The sequence below is a fragment of the Pyrus communis genome, chromosome 9 (genome assembly GCF_963583255.1).
Source record: "Pyrus communis chromosome 9, drPyrComm1.1, whole genome shotgun sequence".
In the NCBI taxonomy this organism is placed as follows: Eukaryota; Viridiplantae; Streptophyta; class Magnoliopsida; order Rosales; family Rosaceae; genus Pyrus; species Pyrus communis.
Window position 1 is genome coordinate 17,607,018 of NC_084811.1, and position 26,518 is coordinate 17,633,535.

General features: G+C 37.5%; 1 protein-coding gene across 1 annotated transcript; it reads right to left on the reverse strand.

Annotated features, from left to right (window-relative positions):
- Positions 1–14,037: 14,037 nt before the first annotated feature.
- Positions 14,038–21,308, reverse strand: LOC137745387 (uncharacterized). Its single transcript, XM_068485336.1, has 7 exons — positions 20,988–21,308; positions 19,196–19,714; positions 18,655–18,747; positions 18,128–18,361; positions 16,849–16,951; positions 15,252–15,481; positions 14,038–14,549 (listed from the first exon to the last, which is right to left on the reverse strand). Exons 2-7 carry the CDS (start codon positions 19,519–19,521, stop codon positions 14,327–14,329), a joined length of 1,209 nt encoding a protein of 402 aa, XP_068341437.1. The 5' UTR covers positions 19,522–19,714; positions 20,988–21,308; the 3' UTR covers positions 14,038–14,326.
- Between the last annotated feature and the right edge of the window lie 5,210 nt (positions 21,309–26,518).

Consider the following 26,518-nt stretch of genomic DNA (forward strand, 5'->3'; position numbering starts at 1 on the left):
AGGCATCATAAAGTTCAACATTATCTTAAACATAAGTGTTCTGTCGAAACACCTTTAAAAACTGAACAAAGACATTGGCATTGAGCCAATCTTCTTGACTTGGAGGGCTGACCCTCTTTTTATATGTCCCTCCTTCAACTTCTTCCCCATCCACTTCCGATTCATCTTCCACCTAACCAAGCCCTATATGCAGAACCTACCTCATCGTTCTCCATTATTGTAAAAGCTTTTTCAAACTTCACTGCAGCATCCAACATCAAATAGGTGAAATTCTACCTAGTTGGGACTAATGTTAAGAATATCGATATTCACGGAAATATCGATATGCAAATTTGTGGAAATATCGATGGATATATTGAATATCGATATCGATATCAATTGCTTTCGAATGGAAATGATGGAAATTTAAAATGAAACTTTAGGATTGTCAAACATTGGTTTGGACGAAATATAAGAGTTTGTCTGATATTTGTCAGATGTGTCAGAAATATCGACGATATATGTCGATTTTAGCCTAAACTTAAAAGTTTCTCTGTTATGAGGTGAAGTTTAGACTTCACCCCCCATTTCGATATCTTTCTCTGGTTTGTTGGATATTTCTATAGAAATATCGATTGTATCGAAGAAAGTTTAAACACTGGTTGGGATATGCAACACCACAAGACCCTTACGTTCAACTTTCTCTCTTAACTTACTTTGACTGATTGTTTAATATTTCATTAAAACATGAAATAAAGTGTCAATGGTGAGGTGGGGGTTCCGACAACTCTCAAAAGTTTCTCTTCTCTTAATAGACCACTTGATCATATATGTAATGGGATGAAAATAAATGAGAATGTAAAATGAATATATATATGTTTATATAAATATATAAGTCAAATAGTGTTATAATTAATTTAAATAAATAAATAAAACAAATGTGTAGTCTAAGGTAGAGATGGTAGATACTTACCAATGAGCTTCCTTATAGTATCAATATGGCGGTACGTACCTTAGTCGGTGTTAGGATAAAAACATGTGTCATAATTGTATTGAAGGTATTTGAAGTTAGTTATAGGTGTGTTGTATTTATTAGACAAAATGTGGTCATAAATGCCAAGGCAAAAGTAACAAACTAAATTCTTTTCCCTCTATACTTTCTCTCTCTAGCTCTTTGTATTTGACACTTTTCTTTCTCAGTTTCTTCAATATAGTTGCATTGTTATCATGGTATCATCGCCGGCAATGGCTAACGTCATTGCCTGACAATCCCGGTGCTTCCGTGTCTCTTCGTTTTTGCTCCGGTGGTGTTCGCTTGTTCGCTGGGCGTCGATTGTTGGTCGCCATTGTGTTCTTTAATGGTCTCTAGTGAATCTTGGTTACTGAAACCTTAGAATTTGGGGATTTTTTTACTGTGTTGGTAGAAGTCGGTTGTTTTTCCTTTCGCTCGTAGGTGTTGTTGTTGATCATCGCCTTGGTTGAAGGTATCTGTTGAATTTCTTACATTCTTGTTGTGAATCGTGTGGTGAATTTATGTTGATTCTTGTTGATATTCTTGCTGATCATTGATGTATTTGTTGGAGATTTCTATTATCTGTTCCTAAATTGTTGTGAACAATTGGTACAAAGAGGTCGGTTCTTGAGTGTGATTCTTGATTAATTCCGATTAAAGCAAAGATTGTTGTTTGTTGATTAAGCATAGTGACCACTACACAATTAGCTCTTAAACAGCCTCTTATTTCTTCCCTGATACCAAGTGTTGGAAATACTATCACAGTCAAGTTAGATGATTCTAACTATATCACATGGAACTTCCAACTTGAATTACTGTTAGAAAGCAATGGTATTATAGGATTTCTTGATGGTTCTATTCCCTGACCTGAGAAATATATTGCTGCTGAAAATGATGATGGCACTGTGATTAATTGTTCTCCCATAATTGATGCCTACAAAGTTTGGAAGATTCATGATAAAGGCACTGCTACCTTGTCTCCTGCTGCCCTATCTTGTGTCATTGGTTGTCAAAGTTCCAAGGAGATGTGGATTAATTTGAAAGAGAGATTCTCTAGTATGACTAAAGCAAGCATTGTCCAGATGAAAATTGATTTGCAGAATATTAAAAAAAGGGTCGAATCTATTGATCTTTACCTTCAGCAAATCAAAGATTGTAGAGACCGATTTGCTGCAGTGGTTGTAGTTATGCTCGATGAAGATATTGTCATTGTTGCTCTTAGAGGCTTACCAATGGAATACAACACTATTAAGGCTGTTATTTGAGGAAGAGAAAACCTAGTGTCATTGAAGGAACTCAGGTCTCAGTTGAAGGCAGAAAAAAACAACTCTTGAAGAAGGTCTTAAATAACCTCTAATGGTTGCAATGTATATTAGCAGTTCAGGTTCTATGTATGAGTTAGGTGGGTCATCGGGTACAAAACCTCTTTCGGGCAACTATGATACTGGTTGTTCTTCTTATCCAGTACTCAAATGACATCAGTTCTTCAAATGCCACAACTAGCTCAAATGCCTACTACGAGTCACATGTCTAACATGGCTCCCGTGAATCAACTACCTCAGTTTCCACAGTTTCAGCAAATCTCTCTTCCTGCTCAACATGGTCTTTATGCCTTTATATCTCAAGCATGATCTGGAACTTATAATAATTTTAGGGGGAATAATTTCAAGTACAAAGGCAAAGGGTAGAAGTTTAACTTAGGCTATTAGGGGTCTATTCAAACCAATGTTTAGTCACAACCACAGTCTAATTTCATACTACCCAAGCTTATAATCTTATGCTAATTGACAACTCATATATTTCATGCATTTATACCATCCATTTCTAGCCTCTTTGTGATGTTTTTGAGTTAAACGGGTTGCATTTTACCTTATTTTGTGTTAGTGTGCAGCTACATGTACTTTAGGATCAATTTGAAGGCAAAAGAAAAGAAAACATACCATTTTTGGGGTTGATCCTTATTAAAACGTGGAAACAAGTTTAGTGGCCTATTTTGAAGACCAAATAAAGAATCCAAGACCAATCTGGCTTGTTAGAAGACTAGGAACAAAATGGGAAAGAAATTGGGATATCTAACCTGATTTGGAGGTGCCAAATAAGGTAAAAACGTGTAAAATAAAGACTAAGTTGTTGGGATCACCTTGCAATCAGCTGCAGCCCTATTTAGCATATAAAAACTAGGGTTTCATATCACTTTTACACAAGCCCCTCTTGGGGTCGCCCAGAGCTCTCTCTCTTCTCTTTCTTTGACCTTTCTTCTAGAAACAAAACCCTATTTCCCTTCACCATTCGCTGCCAATGAATAAACCACGTAGCAACGCTGTTCTTGAAGGATCTCAACATCAAAATTGCTTCAAGGGGGTTTCTTCTATGAACTTTAATTTCACTCATGTTGTTCTTGATGTTTATACATTCTATAATCATGTTGTGTAATTAAGTTCATAGCTGGGGATTTCGATGTAGCCTTGCAAAACTATTCTATGTTGTTAAGTTAAAGTATTCGATTCATCAATCTTTTTTCTTGTTTCATTCACTGATTTTATAGTTCAATTTGTTTGTTTATCTTAATGTTTGATCACCATTATGGTTTCTTATAGATTATTTGATCAAGGTTATAGTACACATCATGCTTAATCTTGGTAAACAGGTGAATGAATGAAGAAACTGCTATGCATACATCCTACCATGTGATTTCTTTGGATCTTGGAAGTTTTCTAGTTCTTAATGGATTCTCATTTGGTAATCTAAGTTGAACATCACAACTAAGTTGCAAATTAGGAGTACTTGATCACAACCACACATCAAATGGATAATCATAAATGAGTAAAATGAACCCTAGTTGCAGATTGGAAAGTTGAATGCGTTTTGACTTAATTTTCATGGAATTGGCTTGTAATGATGAAATCGGTATCCTTAGTTCCATTCTCATTATTTTTGAATCGACCTATCATTTATTTTTATCTTTCTTGCATTTTTAAGTTATTTTAGTTTTCAATTGAAAAATCTAAATTCAGTTTGCATTTTCATTATTTAGTTAGGGTTCACATAAAGCTAGTAATTTGTAGAGGTATAATCAGTCCCTGTGGTTCGACACTCTTACTTGCACCATTATACTATCCTTATATTTGCACTTGAAAGGAACACAACACTAATTTGTCAGATTTGTGATAAAAATGGACGCTCGGCACTCCATTGTCTTGAGCGTGGGTGCCAAATCTACAATAGGGTTGGTTACACTGCAGCTACATGTTTTGACAGGTCCTCTATGCCCATGTCTTAGCCTATGTACTCTTCACAACAATTTCAGGCTCTTTCTTCTTAAGTTCAACATCATGTTTAACATATGAATCAACATTATGTGCAGCATCAAAACATGACACAACAAGCTACCTCTCATGTGGCTTTCATTGCAAGAACCAACTATTCACCTTCTGCACCTTAGCAAGAGTATTGGCTGCTTAACTCTGGAGCCACCAATCACATGACCTCTGATCTGTCCAATTTACAAGCTCCTACTTCATATCCATCCACTGAAACTGTAACTGGAGCTAATGGTGAAGGCTTACAAATTTCTCATATAGGACAATCTTCTCTTATTACTTCTTCTCATAGACTTCAGTTAAAAACAGTGCTCCATGTCCCACAATTGTCTCAACATTTACTTTCCATGCATCAATTATGTAAGGACAATAATTATCGATGCAATGTTGATGAGTTTTTTGTGTGTATAGAGGACAAGGTCACCAATAAGGTTCTCTTTCAAGGACTGAGTAACAATGTTGTTTACCCACTTCCATTGCTCAAACAACCACAGATCAAACCTGCAGCTTCTTGGCCAGAAAGTTAATGCTACACTTTAGCATTGCAGATTGGGTCATCCAACCAATTCTGTAGTGCAATCAGCTCTTAGTAAGGCAGCTATTTCTTTTCCTTGTAATTCCTTTCCACAAACATGTACCTCTTGCTTACAAGGCAAGTTTACTAAATTACCATTTCCATTAGCAGCATCTAAGTCAAATATACCTTTTGAAGTCATTCACACAGATGTATGGGGACCTGCACCTTCTTTTCTGTCAATATCAAAGTCTTACAAAGTGATGGTGGTGGAGAGTTTGTTGGATCTTTGTTTCAAAAGTTTCCTAGAACCAAAGGTATATTGCATCAAAAGTCTTGTCCCTATACTCCTGAACAAAATGGATTAGCTGAGAGAAAAAATCAACACATAGTTGAAACTGCCCTTACTTTACTTAAAAAAGCATCATATCCTTCACAATTTTGGCTTCATGCTTGTGCCACAACCACATTTCTTATTAATCAAATGCCTACACCCATTTTACATATGCAGTCTCCATTTGAAATGTTATATCACTCTCTGCCTAGGCTTGATCATTTAAGAGTGTTTGGGTGTGCATGTTATCCTACATTAAACCCCTATAGGCAAAACAAGTTGGAACGAAAAACCACACAGTGCATATTTTTGGGTTATGCAGCCGAATACAAAGGGTATACTTGCTATGCTATTAGAGATCACAAGCTCATTGTCTCTAGGCATGTTGTGTTTGATGAAGATACTTTTCCTAGCTTACCAGTTTCTTCACACAGTTCACCACCATTAGAACCATCTCATGTACCTCATCCAAATACCTTTTAGCATACATCCTTTATTCCCATTTTTTTTCCACAGATTCCATTTCCTTCCTTTACTTCCAATATCACTGAATCTCATCCTATTACTCAGTCATGCTCTTCAATACCTGGTGATCTTGTCTTTCCTTGAAGCTCACCTACTGAGGTCACAGTTGCATAGTCTGTGGAGAAATCTGACATTTATCCTGATGTCACTGTCTCCCAAGTTCCAGAACTGCATCATGTTCCTGTTTCTCATATCAATACATATCCAATGCAAACGACGTCGAAATCTAGCATCTTAAAAAAGAAGGCTCTTCTTGCTCAGGTTCAATCTTCCTCTATCAAAGAACCACAGTCTTTCAAGGTTGCTGGTAAGTTATCTGAGTGGAGACAAACTATGGAAGATGAAATGGCAGCTCTTGTTAAGCAAAAAACGTGGAGATTAGTTCCTCTTCCACCTAACAAAAACTTGGTCGGTTATAAATGGATCTATAAGATCAAAAGTAATCATGATGGCTTAGTTGCTCAATACAAGGCCAGGTTAGTGGCTAAGGGCTTTTCCGAAGAAACAGGTCTTGACTATTATGAAACTTTCAGTATGTAGTAAAGCCAACCACAATGAGACTTATGTTGTCCTTAGCTGCTACAAAAGGTGGGAAATTAAAATAATGGCAAGAACACTTTTCTTCATGGTTTTCTTGATGAAGAGGTGTATATGTCTTAGCCCCAATGCTTTATTGATCTGGATCATCCTGAGTTTGTGTGTAAGTTGGACATGTCTCTCTATGGACTTAAACAAGCTCCTCGAGCTTGGAATGAACGATTTTCCAGGTTCTTTCTTATCTTGGGTTGTAAACCCTCATATGCTGATCCTTCTTTGTATGTGAAGCATAATGGTCAGTCTATTATTGTGTTGTTATTGTATGTTGATGATATAATACTCAGTGGTGATTGTGATACTCAAGTTCAAACTGTGATAGATCGTTAACAAGAGAATTTGATATGAAGGACACATGGATTTTACACTATTTCCTTGGTCTTCAGATTGAATATCAGCCTCGGGGTTTACTTGTGCATCAAACTAAGTAAGTCACTGATTTGCTAACCAAGACCAATATGATGGATAACAAGCCTTGTACAACTCCTTATCATCCAAATCAGAAGCTACTAAATCATGGTAGTCCTCCTTTCCAAGATCCTGATCTCTACAGAAGCATTATTGGTGCTCTTTACTACTTGACATTTACAAGACCGAATATTGCATATTTGGTCAATCAAGTCTGTCAATTCATGCACTCACCTCTGGACAGTTATTTCATTGCTTATCTACGAGGTCAATGACTCTTGGATTATGTTTTCAACTTGGTACTCTGAATATTAAAGCATCTATTGATGCAAATTGGGTTGGAAATCCCAATGACAGGAGGTCAACCATAGGTTTTGTAGTATTTCTAGGCAATAATCTTATCTCTTGGAGTTCTAAGAAGCAGCGCACGATTAGTCGATCCTCCACAGAGGCTGAGTATCGTGCTATTGCTACAATAACTGCAGAGGCGGTTTGGTTACAACAATTACTCAAGGATTTGCATCTTCCTTGTTCAGAAGTTCCTTTTCTGCATTGTGATAACATTTATGCTATGGCACTGGCAACAAATCCGGTTTTGCATTCCAAAGCTAAACATATAGAAATCGATTGTCATTTTGTTCGAGAGCGTGTTCAACAAGGTTCAATTCTATTGCAGTTTGTTGCATCAGCGGAACAGCATGTTGATGTCTTTACCAAGGGTTTATGTTATCCTTTGTTTAGCTCACATTGTAACAATCTTATGCTTAGTTCCTCCATGCATAAGCTTGAGGAGGTATGTTAGGATATAGTCATGTGTCATAATTGTATTGCAGGTATTTGAAGTTAGTTATAGGTGTGTAGTATTTATTAGATAAAATGTGGTCATAAATGCCAAGGCAGAAATAACAAACTGAATTTTTTCCCCCCTCTACTTTCTATCTCTAACTGTCTATATTCGACACTCTTCTTTCTCAGTTTCTTCGATATAGTTGCATTGTTAGCAGTCGAAAATTAAGAGAGGTTTGCAGGATGCAGTATTTCTGGTTGTGGTTGAAACAAGGCACTTAGAGGCTTCCCAGCAATTTGACATAGAGCGAGAGGGAGGAGAAGAGATTTGTATGAGACTTTCTAATAAGAGCAAAGGAAGGAACAAGGGAAGGTACATATAACATATGCATGTAATTCATCACCATAAAAGAAGTGTAAAATTTCTGTGTAGATACCTAACATTTACAGTAGTGCTACATTAATTCTAAATTTATTTTGGGAATTGGAACTGAAAACTGAAAGAAAAATAAGGAATCTAATTTATTAAATATATTAAGACTTAAATGATTATTATGTATTTTGAAATATCATCAAACTTAAATTTGCAACAAGGATACTTTCATCCTATAACTGACATGCCCTGATCCCGGTATCCTTTAAACACCAAGATGGGCACGTGCTAGCCAACACCCGAGGGTGACGAAGTCATTTTAACATGCATGTAAGTTATGAAGAAAGAACAAACGTAATTAAAATAAGTAAATTTAAATATAATGAAATATGCAAATGTGGAATGTGTTCAGAGCATACAACTAATCACGGATACTACGAAAGAAATATTGTATAACAATGAGATTACAAAGAAAGGGGGGGTCCTACACCAAGAGGACACCGATACGAGAACGTCTCAACACTGGGATTGTACACCTTGATTCTAAGTCCTGAAGGGTGCAAAACAAAAAGTTGAGTGGACCAAAGTTTATAATAATAATACTAATAATAAGAAAACCATTTTCTTTCTAAACATACTACATCCCTATTTTGAAAACAATATAATACTACATGATAGGCTTTTTGAAAACCCTAGCATGCCATGAAAACGTTCTGACATCAAATCAATAAAGTACTCAAATAGGGGTATCATATTCGCCCGCAGGCATATCCATCACCCAAGGGCGAAGTTGCACGACATCGGGTTATGCCAATGAAGAAACATGGTAGGTCCCATCACCTGAAGGTGAAGCTGTACGACTCTAGGTTACGCCAGAGAAGAAATATCTCTACATAACACACCGACACTAGCCGTGGCTAGTGAAGCTGTCCGACTCTAGTTTCGCCTATGAAGCTGGGAGTATGTCATAAATATCTCTCTGCTCATCAACTATGTCATATGACCATAGACAGATACATACTCGTGTTGTGTGTATGTGCTGTATGATAACCCATTAGATAAGCACATAAAATGTATCTCAAAAACTCATACCAAGTGTAGAATACTAAAACCTCATAATCCGAAATCATAAGAAATTCCATAAACGTGATTTTATAAACCGTAAATAGATAAACCATAAATATTTCGTAAAAGTAATTTAAATAAATCATAAATTCTCTGTAAACCATAAATATTGAAGTCCGTAAAACATATCATAAACGTAATTAATTCATGAAATATGAAATGCATGCAAGCCTAATATTTTATAAAAACATGCAATTTGAGAAACAGTCCACTTATAGATATTCCGCTACCAGGGAGCCGATAGAACTAGGGAGGACAGGATCACTTCCGACCAACACACTTAAACACAAATACGGATTCGAATTCGGCCTGTCGAAACACCTAAAGAGGAACCTCGGGTTCCCCCATAAGTTGTAGCACGCGCCACCATAGGGCGGCGACTCGGGTCACCACACACTAAGATGGGGTCGCTGAAAAATTCCCCAGCATAGTGCCTCTAGCGAAGGCGCGTGCACTCAACACACCGACCCATGACAACTCCACGCACAGCGAGTATGCTTGTACTCACCTTCTTTGAATTTCTAGAATTTTTCCAGATTTTTCCACCAACTTCAAGAGCTTATTCCGAGCTTGATACAATCCCAAATTGAGTGATTCAAAAGCCAAAATGTAATCTGAAATGTGGACAAAAGATTCATACCCTTAGAAGGCCCAACAAAAATTGGAGCTAGCCGGAGAAATGGCTAGAAGGTGGCCAAACAACCACAATTTCGAAATTCCATATTTTGCACATTGACTTCCCTTGTGTTTTCCGAGTTCCTACACCACCAAACCCATCCCAAACCTTACTAATTGTGAACCTAGACAGAATCTACAATGATAGGGACCAATTTTGAGGCTTACATTCGCCAGAAAAAAAAAAGGTTGCATAGTGAAAGGGTCAATATGCACAATAAGGAAGAAAGAATCCAATGGTGGTCTCGATTCAGTCTAGGCTTCGTGGTGGTGTTTCACACCAGAGAAATAAGGTGGTCATGGTGGTGATTTTTAGTTATACGAAGAGGAAAGGGTAGAGAGAGTAGGGAACGGGAAGGAGGGAGAGGAGTGAGAGGGAGGGAGTGAGAGATAAAGAAAAAGAAGGGAAAAAAATAAGAAATAAGAGAGGGCGAGAGTCTCGGGACAGAAAGGAACACCCCAAAAAATAGGGGTAATCCTACCACGTGTCACCCCATGAGTGGCCCATGATGGAGAAATATCTCCAATTGTGAAATTACCAAAATGCCTTTGACATTCAAAAATTCATAGAAACTTCATTTTAGCTCTGAATTTGATTCTGTTCATGCATACGCGTTCGTATCGACAAATGCTACACGAATAAATTAAAAGAAAATTTCCTACATGTCAAAGAGCGAAAGTCAACGAAAGTCAAAGCTTTCGTCATTGGGGGTATTTTCATAAATTTAACTAATTAAAACGTAAAATTTAAGACAGGTTGTTACAATCTATCCCCTTAAGAAAATTTCATCCTCGAAATTTGAAATAACTTGCTATACGTAAAAATACTAGAAAATAGGAAGAAAATATATATAAAGAAGAAATCAAGTTAGAGCGGTTGCATAAGAGAGAATGTCATTCCGTCGCGATCGGATTGCAATGATTTCTCTTTCATGCCTCCAAGCTCATACCTTATTCCTTCCTCAATATAATAGTATATTATAATACTTATATGAAAATATAAAATAAAATAAATACATATGTAACAACGTAAGGTCAAAAATTTATACGTATAATAAGGTGATGTCAAAATAAATATATATAACATAGAATTCAAATACTTGTACTGAATTTAAAACCGAAAGTGGAAACGATTCACCCAAAGATTTGTAATGTCAAAAATACATATATATTTAATAATAATGTAAGTTAAAAATACTTATACTGAAAATTAAAACCAAAAATGAAAATGGGTCTCGCCCAAGCATTTGAAACGTCACGTACTTTGAGAATGTGTGTGCCTTGAGTCGAATCCTAACCATAAATAATTAGTAATTACTATTGTAAACAGGCCGACTTACCCACTTGCTTCGTAAATCCAGCAAATAAGCCACCGATATTACAGTTTGCAGTCCGTAGTGTCGATAACTCATTGTTGCCTCAGTAAGCAAGTAAGAAGTTCTTGAGGGTGCCAAAATACCATTTTGCCCCTCAATGTGAGAATGTGCCTAGATAGTTCGATTCATGCCTTGATCGCGCTCCCGCACTCCCCCAAAGCGCACGAATTAGACCTGTTAGAAATGCTTTGACATCCATGTACACACGAACAATAAAGTCCTAGAGTGAAATAGTTGAAAGATGTGTAAAGGCGAACGCATGTTGTGAAACGTTCATTCGTGATCGCTCTCCTGATCGAGGGATACAAGATATAAAAACCTAAAATTAGAGGGACCATAACTCTGACCACTTCCTTCGAATGACGGTTTTCATTTCGAGCCACACACAAAAACTGGTGCCAAACTCGCCAGACTCAAAACCTACATTTCTACCTTCACCAATTCCATCCTCAAAGACAGCTCAATCCTCAAGACCACTTGGAATTCTTCCCGGTAAGTCTGGTAAGCTTGTGAAAAGGTTATGCTCCTAATGTTCCTAGAAGAATCGATATGAAATTGGGCACACATTTCATCCAAGTCGATCCATCGTGAATTCCTCACTGATTTGGCGAGAAACCATGTCGAGAAGGCTAAAAGAACACTCAAGAGTTTAAGGGTCAAAACAAGAGCTTAAGGGTCAAAACAAGTCCATTAAATCCAGAGTACAAGATATCAAGATTGAATATATAACTCTGATGCTTGAATACGTGTAAGTACCTAACTTGGCTATGTGGTAGTAGTTTGAAGTTGTTGAACGCTAACTTGACTTGAACGGTAGTCTAATGAAATTGATGAACGAAAACCTAGACTTTCCCCAAACCGATATTCACAACATCTTGCTACAACAATAACTTCGGGAATATTCAATCACTAGTGGTGAAGATTCGCTGGATAAGGTGTTGATTGGGCAATTGAAGGACTGATGATCTTAATTAAAAACTTCAACATCTGAGTGGTTCTCCTGGACAGTCTGACTTCTTCAAAAATGATACAAAGAACAAAAGAGTGACCCAAGAATGACTAAACATCTTTTAGGAGCAAAAGGTGATTATGGAATTACGAACAAAGCTGATGCGGACCAAAATGTCTAAGAGTTAGAGAAATTCCAAGAATACGAGATTCTACCAAAAGGTTTAAGGTATAGTCCTCACGGACTGATAGATAGTACGCTTAGTGAGTTGGTCGACAAACACTAAATCATCACCATAGGCTCCACGGAGGGGTGTCATTAGATTTTCAAGCCATGATGATAGCCATTGACTCTAGGTCGTAAATAGGATGGTTCACATCTTGTGGTCCCAACCATCGAAAGGCATAAGCGTTACTGGATCATGCTGCATCAGTGCCCAGCTACACATTCGGTAAAACATCACCATAAAATTTGAAGTTGATCGACGTCATCGAAAGGTGTAAGAAAATAAAATAATGATTGGGTGAGACAACACTTCAATTGTCGGAAATTTCGTTCACACTCATCATCTCCAACAAAACTGGTTTACTTTCTTGCCAAAAATGGGAATAAGATCATGGTTAAAGAATCGTTGACAACTGTCGATAGAAATCGACAAGATCGATGGTATTTCATAATTCACGACACTCGAGAGGATTTTCGATTTCCAATCGTCATAACCTTGGATTTGGTAAGAATATCCTTTGCTACGCTCATGTTTCCCAAGAAAGGTATGTAATCTAAGCAAGGTTGACATTTGCGGAATTTGGTATAAAGCTGGATGTTGATGTTTTGTAAGTTTGATCTCGTTGTTGGAGTAGACAAGAATGTTATTGATAGGACAATCTTGAATCCATTGGAAAATGCGCGGAATACTTGATCCGTTAGATTCATAAGCATCGTCGGAACATTCATCAACTTATTAAAAAGCAATGCAATCATTGAGAATTCTTCTATTGGTCCACACGAATTCCCTCAGCGGAAACTACAAGCTCAAGAAAATTGATTCGGTCTACCTAATATGAATTTAACACCTAAGAGTATCTCCAAAGGAAATGTCAAAAAGTTCACATCAGCAATAATGGTAAAAAGAGATATCACTAGTATTTTTCAACCGAAATACCAATTCTTGTTTGGCATGAGATGGAAAGGCGGCTGACGAAGTTGTTGTCAAATTTGACAGCAGCTTGAAATCTATTTTTAGTAATTGATAAATGCTTTTCATAATTTTTGTACTTATCTTTTGTTTTAAAATACTAATTACAACTATGAAAAGTAAATAATGTAATAAATAATAGTTTAAATTTGAAATATCGGTTGGAAAACAAAATATAAAAAAAGATCAATATGTCACATAAGCCTTCAAATTTAAATTTTACATTTAAAATTTGACATCTCGATGTTCTAAACCCTTTATTGTCGACCGCCAAGTTGAATCCATATCAAACAAATTGATATGGCTTAATTTCAAGTCTATATCAAAGATTTCACATATCAGGACTCGGGAGAGCAACTCTCTTACCAAACTATGGAGGTTCCTTCATTCATTTTTCCGGTGAAAACTGAAGCTGAGCCTGCATTAAGCTCTTACTTCTGGCTGTGATTCCGTACAGGATTAGATCTTGCGTCGGAATCGTGTAAGAGATACAGCTCTTTACCCAAAGGTTGTATCCAGGTTTTAACCGGAATATTTCCGCGCTCTCTAGATTCTTTGGATTGACCGGTTTGTATTGATCATGTGTTTCATGTCTAGATGAACTCCTTAATCTGACGACTCTTTAAGGCCCGTTTGGTGGGCAAGATTGGATTGGCAAGAATGGGTTACATAACCCACGTGTGTAATTGGGTTACATAACCCATCATATTTTCCCTTAATTCAAATTTACAGCCAATCCAGTCCATGTTCCAATTTGTCTCACCAAACATTGACTAGACGACAAGTCCAATTTAATTGGAAATAATCCATCCCATCCTGTCCACCAGACGGGGCCTAAAGTTTAACAGGGCTACATGTTTAAGATTTCAATCAGGAACAAATCAAATACAAATAAACTGGGCCAAAGTATATAAGAAATAAAAAAATTGACCTTCCGGTTAAAACAAATATTTGAAAAACTACAACTTGTAATTTATGCCACAATTCAACAACACTGAAGGCAAAAGTAGCCTGCAATCTTCCCCTCCATATCAATTTTCACCGGGAAGCTCTCGTAGCGTGAAACGCGAGCCTCTGCTTGTATTATTATGTGTATTAGAGTATCAGTACGACTGTACGGGTGTTGAAAAGTTTTGGGAACCTTTCTCCGGAGCTAAAATGTTAGGTTCCCTCTTCATCCATGGTATAAACTGGTATTTGCCACACCTTGGTGTTCTTCTTTCGGTCATCAGTAAGACTGAGATCTGTATCATCTTCTTTAAATGTGTTGATGAACGTTTTAGCACCTGTCATGATAAGCCTCTCAATCATGAACAACTGGTAGTTATTCTCAATCACAGGCTCCAAGATGTGGCTATAGTTTGACGAATACGCCAATTTGTATCTGCATATATTTACATGGTCAGAAATGAGGTCAGCAACAACTTTGTATGACAAATTTAACCCCTTGAACATTCTTTCGGAGCCAAAGGACCTTCAAGTTAAGGATAGCACAATCCGAAAAATAGTCAAATCATATAGAAACTGTATACCCCACTGGAGAGTTGAGACTAATAATAAGTAAATAAATTCTCTGAGCTTCCTAGTAAAGTAAGCACATGAAAATTGAGGATTCCATTGCAAATATTGAACAGTAAGAGGAGATTAACATGAAGTTTATTAGATAGAACGAGCATTAGATGACTTCAGAGGTCATAGTGTATGCGTAGATCAAACACATTATTCATTCTGTCATGAATGTTCACAACTCCAGTATCAAATAATTACAAATGTCTTTTGGCTCGACTACTTCAGTATTAGCTAATCCATAAGATCCTTCCAAATGCATTGTAATTACTAAACCTGAATCCTACACATTTTCGGCCAATGGTACTTAGATTTCATACTGAACCCAGCAGTAACCAAGGGATTAAGTTAAACCATAACTAGCCAGAACAAATAACTGAAAGTTTGACACAGCACAAGAGAGCTCTGAGCTGTCCTTAACACGTTGGCATGACAAATAGTTCGTTTTAGCACAATGAACACAGGTTTTCATCTCTAAAGCAGATGGTGAAAAAAACCTGAACATGCCTGAGGGACTTACCTGACTGAGAGAAGTGAAAAAAAGCCCGGTGTCCTTTCATTTGAAGCAATATAAAGAGTTCGTCCAGATGGGACCCATTTTTCAATTCTGCGGAGAATAAACTCAGGGTGAGTATCCCTGTCCACATGAGGATGCAGGGTCCTATTGATGCCAAACCTGTCCTTCCTGGTCTTTATTATATCACCACGACGAACATGAATGGCATCATAATCACCAAGGAGTTCCTTAATCTGTGGAATAATTTGGTCAAAGTCAGTAACAGCACTGACATGCAGAGGAAATAATTCAAGGGGAAACAGAAGGGCCTAGGGTAATTCTGCAGTATAATTAATGCATAACCTTTTTTCTTAAAAGTCAAAATCCTATCCCAAATTGATTATATACTACATGTGACTAATTTCCAAACATAAAAGAAAAATTCAAATTCAAACCAAGGTTTCGAGACATCCTGTCCTAGCTAATTACTCGAGGTGTTTGTCATACAAGTTACATGAAAATTCAAAACGACATTGGACCCATTTCAGCTATTTAGCCCGCCCAGATCTCACAGGCATCTTTGTATGTCATTATCAAATGTCCCCTATACCAATCATATTTACCATGATTCTTGTATGTTTTTTAACTATGAATTGTATTGTATTATTCTGATATTTTATTCAGTTATCAGCCCTTTACTATTATGAATTATTATGTAACCGGAAAAAAAATTATTACGTAATGGTTCATTATTACGTATGTTCAGATTTTGAGTGTTACAAAAGCTTTCATTCAAGACAATTAACTATTGTTTACATGTAATTCAATTGTATTAATCCATTCCAAGTTCCAAAGCATCTACATAGAAGAAGCTCAGACAGTCAGTGGAGATGAGACATAATGAAGAGACCAGATAAAGTTCTAATAAAATTCCACAGACCAAGTTGGTAACGACAATGTAGGCAGATCAATCCACAATTGAGTAGGCAATCAAATATATGGAGACTTTGGAAACAGAAACTTTGAGGGAGCGTTGGCCAACAACATCTCAAGTTTTAGTTATAATAGTGACTGGGAAGCTACTGGGATATGATTATAGATGACATATATATAACTTAGAGCATCTCCAAAGGAGATGTCAAAATTGCCACATAGGCATACAACAGTAAAAAATGGCAGCAAACTCTCTCCAAACGAGCCTTCAGTTTCTTAGGTGGCGCTGAGTCATTTGAAGGCAAAGCCTTTTGCTATCAGATTTGACAGCAGATGTCAAATTTATTAAATGATATTTTAATAAATGAATATAATATATAATAAATGTTGTTATATTTTTGAAATATTTGATTGGTTGCTTTAATCATTGGACTCCACAAAAAGATAAAAAATTTATTAAATGACATTATTATTTGACATATCGGGTGGAGCAAAATATTGTACAAAATGTCAAATTGCAACATAAGCTATCAACTATCATTTTGATGTTTAAAATTTGACATCTCCTTTGGAGATGCTCTTAGACTCGTATACAATAAGCAAACAGATGAGAGAGTAATTGTATGGAAGCATTAAACAATAGTCAGATATGGAATTTAAACTTGGTGGGATCCATTATAATACATACCTCATCAGCTGCATTCCTTAGCTTCTTTGCCACCATTGAGGGAAGAAAGGAGTGAGGCAAAATTATAGCACTACTATTTTTTCGGTCCTTGCACTCCATAAACCTATATGGCTGCCATTATGAATTCCTCAAACAACTAAAATTGATATTCTAATATTCATGAAACTTAACTAAAGAGACACATCTTGGTTATTTCCTAACTAAAAGAAATACACTAAGTTCCATCCAACAACCTGAATGGAGACTTTCAAAACTTTCAATCAAGTGAAACCGATATTCAATTGCAACCCAAATCCTGTCTTGGCATTGGAACTCAGTTGTTTTTCAGTCAAGGAACTCAGATATTTAATAAAACTAGAGGTATCAAGTAACAACCATTGTTTTGGATGCCGTTTCTGAGGCGGGGGTCAAGACAAGTTATCAGTAAATTGCCTCAGGCATTGAGATGTATAGCAGAGTGCAGGGTGCAAGGCACTGCAACTTCCAGAGTCTGCAACAGCGGCCGACGTAAAACCCATGGAAAGAAGACAAGGACTCCAATGCCTTTTTTGTTTTCTTGGTGGTACTGTTTTTAAAGCTATATAACACCATGTTCTTAAGTCATCTAGGTTACTTTATGAAACAACCCGTTTCATTTATATGCTGAGTTTATAGACCAAAATTCTGCAGGTTGGTTTTCAGCAAAATCGTTGCAGTTTTTGTTTATTCCCTTTAGACTCCCCATCAGCTTGTTCTTCCCCACAACTCAGCCCCAAATCAAATTTTCATAACCATGATTTCTTCCCAAAGACACAAACCAGCCTCCTATAGTCGAATATCCCGAATTCATTCTCTCTCTAGTTCTCTTTTCTATTTAGCGCTCTCTTTTTAATTATTGATATTACATAAAAACTTTTGAATTAAATAACTTATGTCTCGAGAGGCTTAAGCCTTGCTTTCTGGACCACAAATGCCTTGCCACACCTTTGAAAAAATTAGTAACACAAGGCTATGGGTAATGGGTATCACAAACCTAACAACTTTATTTGGGCCATTATGATTCGAAGTGGAGAATATATCTACAAAAATTGAAATTGATCCGCAGCCTATATTTAGGAGTTAGAATTTAAACAAATACCAGAATTAATCTTTCTTCCCAAAATATGTTTGTCAACTATTATCTCGACAAGTCGACCGACACCCACACTTGCAACACAAGTAGAGGTTTTAATGCTTCATCACCACCGAAGAAGCCAATCCTAAAGCTTTTAACAAAAAGGAAAATGAAATAAAATTTTACCATGAGAGAGGGCTTGCAGTTCTGTTTATGATTAAAAGATTTGAGAAACGACTGTTTTCTTTGAGATCAACACGACTAACTCCTTCCACATGAGCAGCTCCTCTAGCTTCCAACTTCATACTTGTTTCCCCTACCTGATACCACTTTTTTGAATTGTCTAAAATTACTGGTACAGTGCCCGATATGAGATCCATATCATACAAAGATTCCATGGAACAAGAGTTTTCTGCCCATCTAACAAATGAAATGAGGCCCCTTCAGATTGTATGCTATATGCGTTTTGATAAACCAAACAAGTACATACAAAAAGGATATTGAGGTAAAGTACATATCTCAACCTACACACTTAAAGATGTAATATGTTTTATTTGTGAGAAAATTGCAAACTTTAAGCACAGAAATGGCATATTTTTTGCAACAAGTAGCAGTAATACTATTCCACAGTTAAAGGGCATTCTCTTAGCAGTAAAACTATTCCACAGTTAAAAGGCATTCTCTTGAAACCCAACTAAGAGGTAGAAACTTACCTTTCTTCTGAAATTCCATCATTTGAGTGATGAACGATTGCTTTCTTATTGTGCATTGGGTTGAGACACATTCTCGAAGGCATTACAAAAGTTCTGCAAACAACAAGTAAATTAATACACAATGTTGCATAAAATATACTGTGTTGGTACTTTATTAATTAGGTGGTAAATTTCATGGAAACTACTAGTTTAGTGATTATTATGCTTAATCACATATTACAAGGAACCATAACATCAACATCAACCAGTTCGATGTAACAGAACAATACAGTACATAAAAAAGAAATCCAAAATTCCCTGTTGCACAAAACAATAACAGCTAAATCTTCCAAAAAATAAAAAATCTATACGATCTACAAGGTCACAAACTTTCCAGATCTAAAATGCTAACCTAGAAGTTCTCCCCATTTAACTGGTTCTTATGATATCATATATGATCTACAATTCAGTGTCTCCCACAAATCTTCCAGCAACCAAACACATCATAAACCCCAAACCAGAACAAAAAGAAACTCAATGATTTTAGAACCTTAAAATGTACCTCTGAAGGAACATGGCCTCTTCAAGAGCACACCTAAGGCTGGACTCCTGGTGGCCCAATCCTGCACAAGACTTGCAGTGTTTTCCAGGGCAATCAATTCTGTCACCCCAGTAGAGGTATTTCTCATGGCCACTTTGGTGGTTTTGGCTCTTGTACTTGTCTTCGGGCATGCTTTCTAGGATTTTTGGAGAGGATATATAGAACCCACTAGTGGATATGAGAGAGGAAAAGAGGAAGAGTAGTGCAATGGCAGCTATGCAGATGGCAAGGAATATGATTGGGGAACTAGGTCCTGGTTTGGACTTTTGGGTTCTAGGAAATGCCATTAGAATTGACTAATGGCGGAGCCAAGATAGTTAGTTGGGGTGGCTACACCTCCAATCTAAACATAACCTTTCTTCGTTTTTCAAGAATATGGACTCTTGCGTGCAGATATAATCCAAGCTATACGACTCTTCACAGAGAGATAACCAGTAATCAGCTTCCTTTGGTAAAACCAAGGACAACAGAATCGCTAGCCTGCACAGAGGAAGAGAATTAGCACACAAACTAGCACAGCAATGACATAAGTATTTGACAACCTTTTAATATTTGGAGAGAGATAGAGCATGAGTGGAGCAATAAGTAAACACATCCTTCGAGAACTCTACATGAAATGAAATAGAGTTACTCACAGCAATTGTAAAAAGGATATATCCTGGCCAGTAGTCTATCCTATCACAAAGTACAATAATCCTAGAGCAGCAAGGAAGAGAGAGAGAGAGAGAGAGAGAGAGAATTGGTATGTACATAATTCATTTCATTTCGTGTTTTGCTCCTACACAGACCATATGGACTAGGAAAAGAGGTGTGGATGATTATTTTGGAGTCCGGGCGCATGTTTAGTGAGGATACGTATTGAATGTGAATGCAATTAAATGGCTGAGATGAATTTATACTTTAAAAGAGAATGGTAAAATCTAATTTAAAAATTAAAATAAACTTAAGGAGAATGGTATATAACTCATTTCAATTCATTGATATAGTGTCGTACTCGTACTTGTGCTCCCTCATTTCATTTCATTCCATCGTTTGGGCTTTCTCCCATTTAATACCAAGAAGAGCGAAGGGTGCAAAAAAAGAAAAAGGAACACCATATCCCGGGTTCGGCCTAAAATCAATCTCTATTGCTCATACACACCTCAATTCCTCTGAACCTTTGCCGACCAGAAGGTTGATGTCTACTCTGCACTTGTGTGACTGCATCCATCCATAAGTGGACAAGAGAAATTCCAGATATACCAATTTGACCATTTCCACAATACAAACGCAAACTCTGTTTTCTCAACAAAATTGACAAGTCATGTAATACAGCATTCGTTTCAGGATGATGCCAGACACACTGCAATATGTATGTACCAACTTGGGGAAGCCAGCCAACACCGAAAACCAAATAGCACAGCAAAATTTATCAACTTGTAGTTGCAGGTGTTATACTAGATTGGCGTTTTTTAGGTTTTGAATCCAAAATCTTGTAGCGGAAGAGCAAAATTGTCTGTCAACTAAAACCGGAAAGAAAATAAAATTTGTTCAAAGAGAAACGTGGATCCAATGATTCCTTTCATTTCACCAGAAAATAATAATAATAATAATAATAATAATAATAATAATAATAATAATAATAATCTAAGTAAGGTGGATTCCTAATTTCCTAACCTCCATCTAGTATCCATACATTTATAGAAAAAGCAGTCATGTATTCTAAATTATGAAATTGTAGGAAAATAGGAAGAAGAAGAAGAAAGGATGATACCTTTTGTAAATTGGCAAGGAAACCAAGATTATTTTTGGGTTGGAAGTTGGAATTGTCTGCCCTCCCCCAACTGTGAGACTGAGACTGGGACTGTGGGGGGACTGCGAGAGAGAGAGAGAGAGTGGAAGAATTGGAGATTGCTCTTCTTCTCGATTGATGAAAAATGGATTGCTTGCTGGGTTCAGTTTCGTCCAGGATGAGATTGAGAGAGTAAGATTGAAGGAGGCAAAGCGAGCTGTAAGAGGAGAGGAGACGCAGTTTCTTTCCAACAGGTGGTGGAGCTTTGTCGGAGAAAGATCTAGAGAGAATTTTTTTTTTTTTTTTTTCAATAATAACGGGGGCAAATCACGATTAATAAATATTTTTTCAATTTATGTAATTAAAATCACATCATTTATTTTAAATCCTGCCAATATAACTCTCAACCATTCACCACCACCACCACTGTTGTTGCTGTCATTAACATCCTCTCACCATTGATGTTGCCATCACCACCATCTCCGCCGTTGTTGCCACCATCCACCTCTACAACCACCAACCTTACACCATTGGCATCGCCATTACATACCGCCACCCCCATCATTTCCACCATGCCTTCCATAATTGCAACCTCTACAACCCCAACCACTGTACCCTAATATTGGCACCACCACCACCATAGTCACCATTGTTGTTGCTATCACCATAACCATTGCCGTCTATTAGTGTCAAAACTCGGATAGAGCATGAGTGGATTCAACATGTATTTGCTCCGAGTGTTGCTTTCAGTCGTAGTGCCACGAGATGGCTTGAAAGAAAAAGAGAATAGGCGTGCCACTATTGGAGACTGCCAACAAACAATAGTGTGTTTAGAATTATATTGTGTTTGAGTGTAGATCTGACTTCTTAACCATATGATTGTGCTTCGAATGAGACGCTGGTTCGAATGAGACGCTGGTTCAATTAAGCTATTTTTATGTCTGAGGGAACAAGGACTTGAAATCTAATGCGAAATAAGTGCTTGCCTAAGTTGGAATTGAAAATAAAAGTAGAAATAGAAACTGGAAATTGAATATAATCATTTCATGATGAAATCAAGATTACAAACACTTACATGAGCAATTCAAAGTTGATAAGCTAGTCTAAATAATTGCAAAGTAAATAAACTTGAAAACTTAAAGAAAGCAGTAACCTTTAGCAAGACTCAGGTCGTGTAAGGTAGAATAATGCTTGAGGAGTCCATCGATATCATTGATGTCAAACTGGACAAATGGGAAAACATTTTCTTAAAGAGGAGATCATGGTTGGTAGGAATGTTCGTCAACAGAATCATACCACGAGGTGGCAAAGCTATAAAAGTTTTAGATCTCATGGATCATAGGTAGTGTTTACTTTCAAGAAGGCTTAGATTTGTAGCCGAAGAGCTGAGAGAGTTGATGAAAAGCAGTTGGGTTGATTGAAGAATCACTGGAGCTTTGAATAATCGTATAGATTGAGCTTGAAGGCATGTGGTCCTATTTATAGGCGGTTGGGGAAGAGCAACCTCAGTTGTATAGTTGAGCTGGAGCAATGGTAAATCGATCATTTGATATTGACAACAACTACAATTCTTGGTTGGTGTCCTTATGCTGAGATTTATGGCTCATCGTACAATTGTTATGGTGATATCAGTGTTCTGGTATAACGTCCCTCGTTCTTTAAAAAGGCAAGAGACTCTCAGGTCTGGGTCTGGTCGTCGATGTGGCAGATGCGCTTAGGGGAGGGTTAGGTTCAAGCCCTCAGACGGTTGCAGAGTAGTGAGGAGCGGTCGTCCGAGCCCTAGAGAATTACCCTAAGTTGGGATTTGAAGTTGGTGGGCCGTTGTCGTAGGACTTTGCGTAAATAAAAATGGAGCAGCCCCATAGCAAAATTTATTTTTATTCATGGTCTAAACACCGTCGTTGCCACTAACCCTAAAACCACCAACATTATACAATCACCACTATCATTGCCACAACAACACCACTACAACTGTCATTACCACCGCCCCTATCAATATTGCTACCCCCTACTCCACCAACCATCACACCCTACTATTGGCACCACCAACATGCCCCACCAATGAAGCTGCCATTACCACCACAACTATTTGTTGGAAATATGCCCTGAAAGTCAATCTTTGGAAGAAACCTTTCTGGACAATGTAATGATGTATATATGACTCTTATACATCGGAAGGCAAAGATACTAATTAGGACTATCTCAATGAACGAAATATGTCCTAAATAATGAATCCATGGACAATGGATTGATGGAAGAAGTAATCTAATGATGATTAGACTACAGAGACCTTCTTTTCATAACCATTATGTCCAAAAAGGTTCCTGGTCATAGGATTGTCGGAGGGATACTGACAATGCATAGACCGGTACATACTATGTCTGCTTCAAATGGAAGGATGGAAAGTCTCATCCCATTCGTGTAGTGACACTAAGACAAGTATGTAGGTGCTCATTAAGGGAATGAGTTCACTGAACACAATCGAACGAGAGTACTTGCATGGAGGTCTACTCACATGTCAAGCAAGTAACTCTGAAGGTTGGAATAATGTAAGTAATCCTTTGACCTGAGACATCATAGATGTCTAATGGTTAGGTCCTTGATCTTTGATCATGTCAAACGACATTCCATTGGAGTGTCCACGGCATTGTTGGGGTTAAGGTATCTAAACATGTAGGCATGTGAATGATCAACAAGGAATCTCTGATCCTCGTTATGAGAGGAAGAATACTCTGAGATATGATTCGGGAATCTTCGGCCGAAGTCTCGAGCGTAATAAAGGAAAACGTTCCTATGCGACTCAATTGAATCATATAAGAAAGCATAATCACATTAGGGATTTGACATAGTATATCCAGACCCTAGTGATGTGATTGAGAGTATTGTTTTAGAGAAGGATCGAATTACATTGTAATTCCAACTGAATAGGTTCTCCGAATGAACTTCTACATTAGCTTGGGTAGCCATGATATATGTTTAGATGTCACTCATGGCTTGTGAGTTCTTCTAGATGATTAAATGTAGTCATCAAAGAAGAAGGTGAATTAAAAGTAAGTTTTAATTCACTAAGTGGATGGATTAAATATAATCAATTGGATTGGTGCCAATCACCTCACTGTCTTGCTAATTAGAACCTAAAAGATTGTTCACCAATACACTCTTGTAGTGAGTAACTAATGGATGATGGAAATAATTAATTGGATTAATTAAGTGTTGTGATTAATTTAGAAAGTCTAAAGAAATCATAAAAGCGATAAAAGATCGTTTTGGGCTTAAAGAAATGTTCGGGTTTAATTGGGCCCATTGGGCCTAAACCCATTGGGCTTTTATTCAAGCATTGGATGACTTGAAATAATAAAAGCCCAAGGCCCAAACAACACTAAGAAGGCCGGCCAAAGAGAGGGAGAGAGAAGGTCAATTGTTGACTTGTTTCTTTATGTTATAAAAGGAACTTTATAATGAAAGTTTCATAAGGGTTTTTTATGTGTTCAAAACAACAAAAGAGAAAAGAAAATAACTCTCTCTAACACTCAAAGGGCCGGCCACCGTAGGGGGATTTTAGCTAATCATTTTATCACCGCTTTGGTTATTCCTTCATCCTTCTCACTGCACTAGTGGGTGAGGATCTTTAGAGGTTTTCAATTTTGGAAACTTGAATAGGACCTAGGAGCACTCATTCTCAACAAAGTGGAGGAGGCAAGGAGGGAGGCTAGGCTCAAGGAGTTCAAAGAGCAAAAAGCTTGAAGGTGGTCCATCCTTGGTCTAAGATCTAGATCAAGAGGTATAAAACTACTCCTAAACTTTGTTCTTCAATAAATTGTTTTTGATGCATCATAAATAAACCTATGAATCTTGAAGGGGATTTTCATGACTAGAGCTTTGATATTAATTGATGACATGCTTCCGTTGTTTTCGTATATAAATTTTTGAATTGTATATGCATGCTAGTCAATAGAAATCCCACATAAATCTCATATTTTCCCTTCACTATTGTTGCCACTACCCGGACTACCATGTCCATAGTTGTCATATACACAACTATAGCACTTTTACATTCAAATTTACCAAACACTTTTACATTGCTTTTCTGTCACACCACGACCCACGAATAAGGACTATTCACAAGTTAGGATGTGAGCCATATCTTAGCTATAGAAGTAGAATCTATAACCAAGACATGATGATGAAAATTAAAATAAAATTGATGTAACTGAAATACAATACCTGTATAACACTAATAACTTTTACATAATAAACGCTTGAGTGTAATACTTAAAATTTATCAAATATATAGCGGAATAAAAATTTGCAATGATCACTAGTGTGACATCCCGTCCCGAGATTATTAAAACGTACGTGCGAAATGACCCTTTTGCCCCTAGTTTGTTTTCGTTATGTTGTTTGGTTGTTTGTGTGGTGTTGGCATGTGTTGGGCCACACACACACACACTGTCACTCTCCCTCTCCCTCTGTCTTTTCCCTGTCTCTCCCCGTGCTCCCATTCCTTCTTCTTCTTCCTTCGAACGTACGGACACCACACCAAACCCATCAAACCTTAGCAGATCGAGGGAACTAAACCCATATTCAAGCTCGTGAGGGTGAGAGGAGCACGATCGTACCATTTTCAGGTAAGAACTCTGACGTTTTCACGTCGATTTCACAAGCTCCGATTTGAGTACTATTCATGCAATTTTAATCTAGCACATTTTTGGGATTTTGAAGCTCGTAGGTGACTTGGTGAGGTCCCAAGGAGCCTCGGAGTGCTTCGTTGGAAGAATTTGGACGTCGGAATCGCCTGGTTCGAAGTTGGCCGGTTTTGGATAGTTGGCACAGGTAAGATCGCGTGGTTTTTAGCCTTTAAAAGTAGTATATCGTTGTTCTACTAGTTCTAGGCTTCAATTTGGTGTAAAAATCGTGGAAAATGGTTGAGAAACGAGTGAGAAAACGAAGTTAGAAGATTTTTCCAGTTTCCGGCGCCGGCGACGTCGCCGGAGGCTCGCCGGAGAAGGTGACGGAATATTCCTGACGCCGTTGACGGAATCCGTTAGAACTAACGGAATATTCCTCACGGCGTCAGTTGACGCCGTCAGCGTGCCAGGCACGTGCCTGCGCGTGGCTGGCGCGTGTGGCCGTGCCTTGGCCGGCGCGTGGGGGCGCGTGCGGCGGTGAAATTTTTTTCTAAAAATATGGGTGTGATCCTGAGGTTGTGTAGAGCACGTTGGTATATTCATTTGTCCAATTTGAGCAATGTATGAGAAGTTATTACGAGAAGTTGGTTATGTGCTTTAAAATTGACGTTTTTATAGTTGTTTCGCATATAGGTGATACGTACCCCGAGGACGAGCGTGGTCACTCGAGGCAGGGGGGCTACGACCCTTCCACATACCAGTGAGTGGGCTTTTGGTTTTCCGTATATACCTATATACAATTATTTTCCCAGAAATTGAGTAAAAAGGGTTATTTGTCTTATGCCATGCATATTATTATTATTATTATTATTGATTTTGCACCCT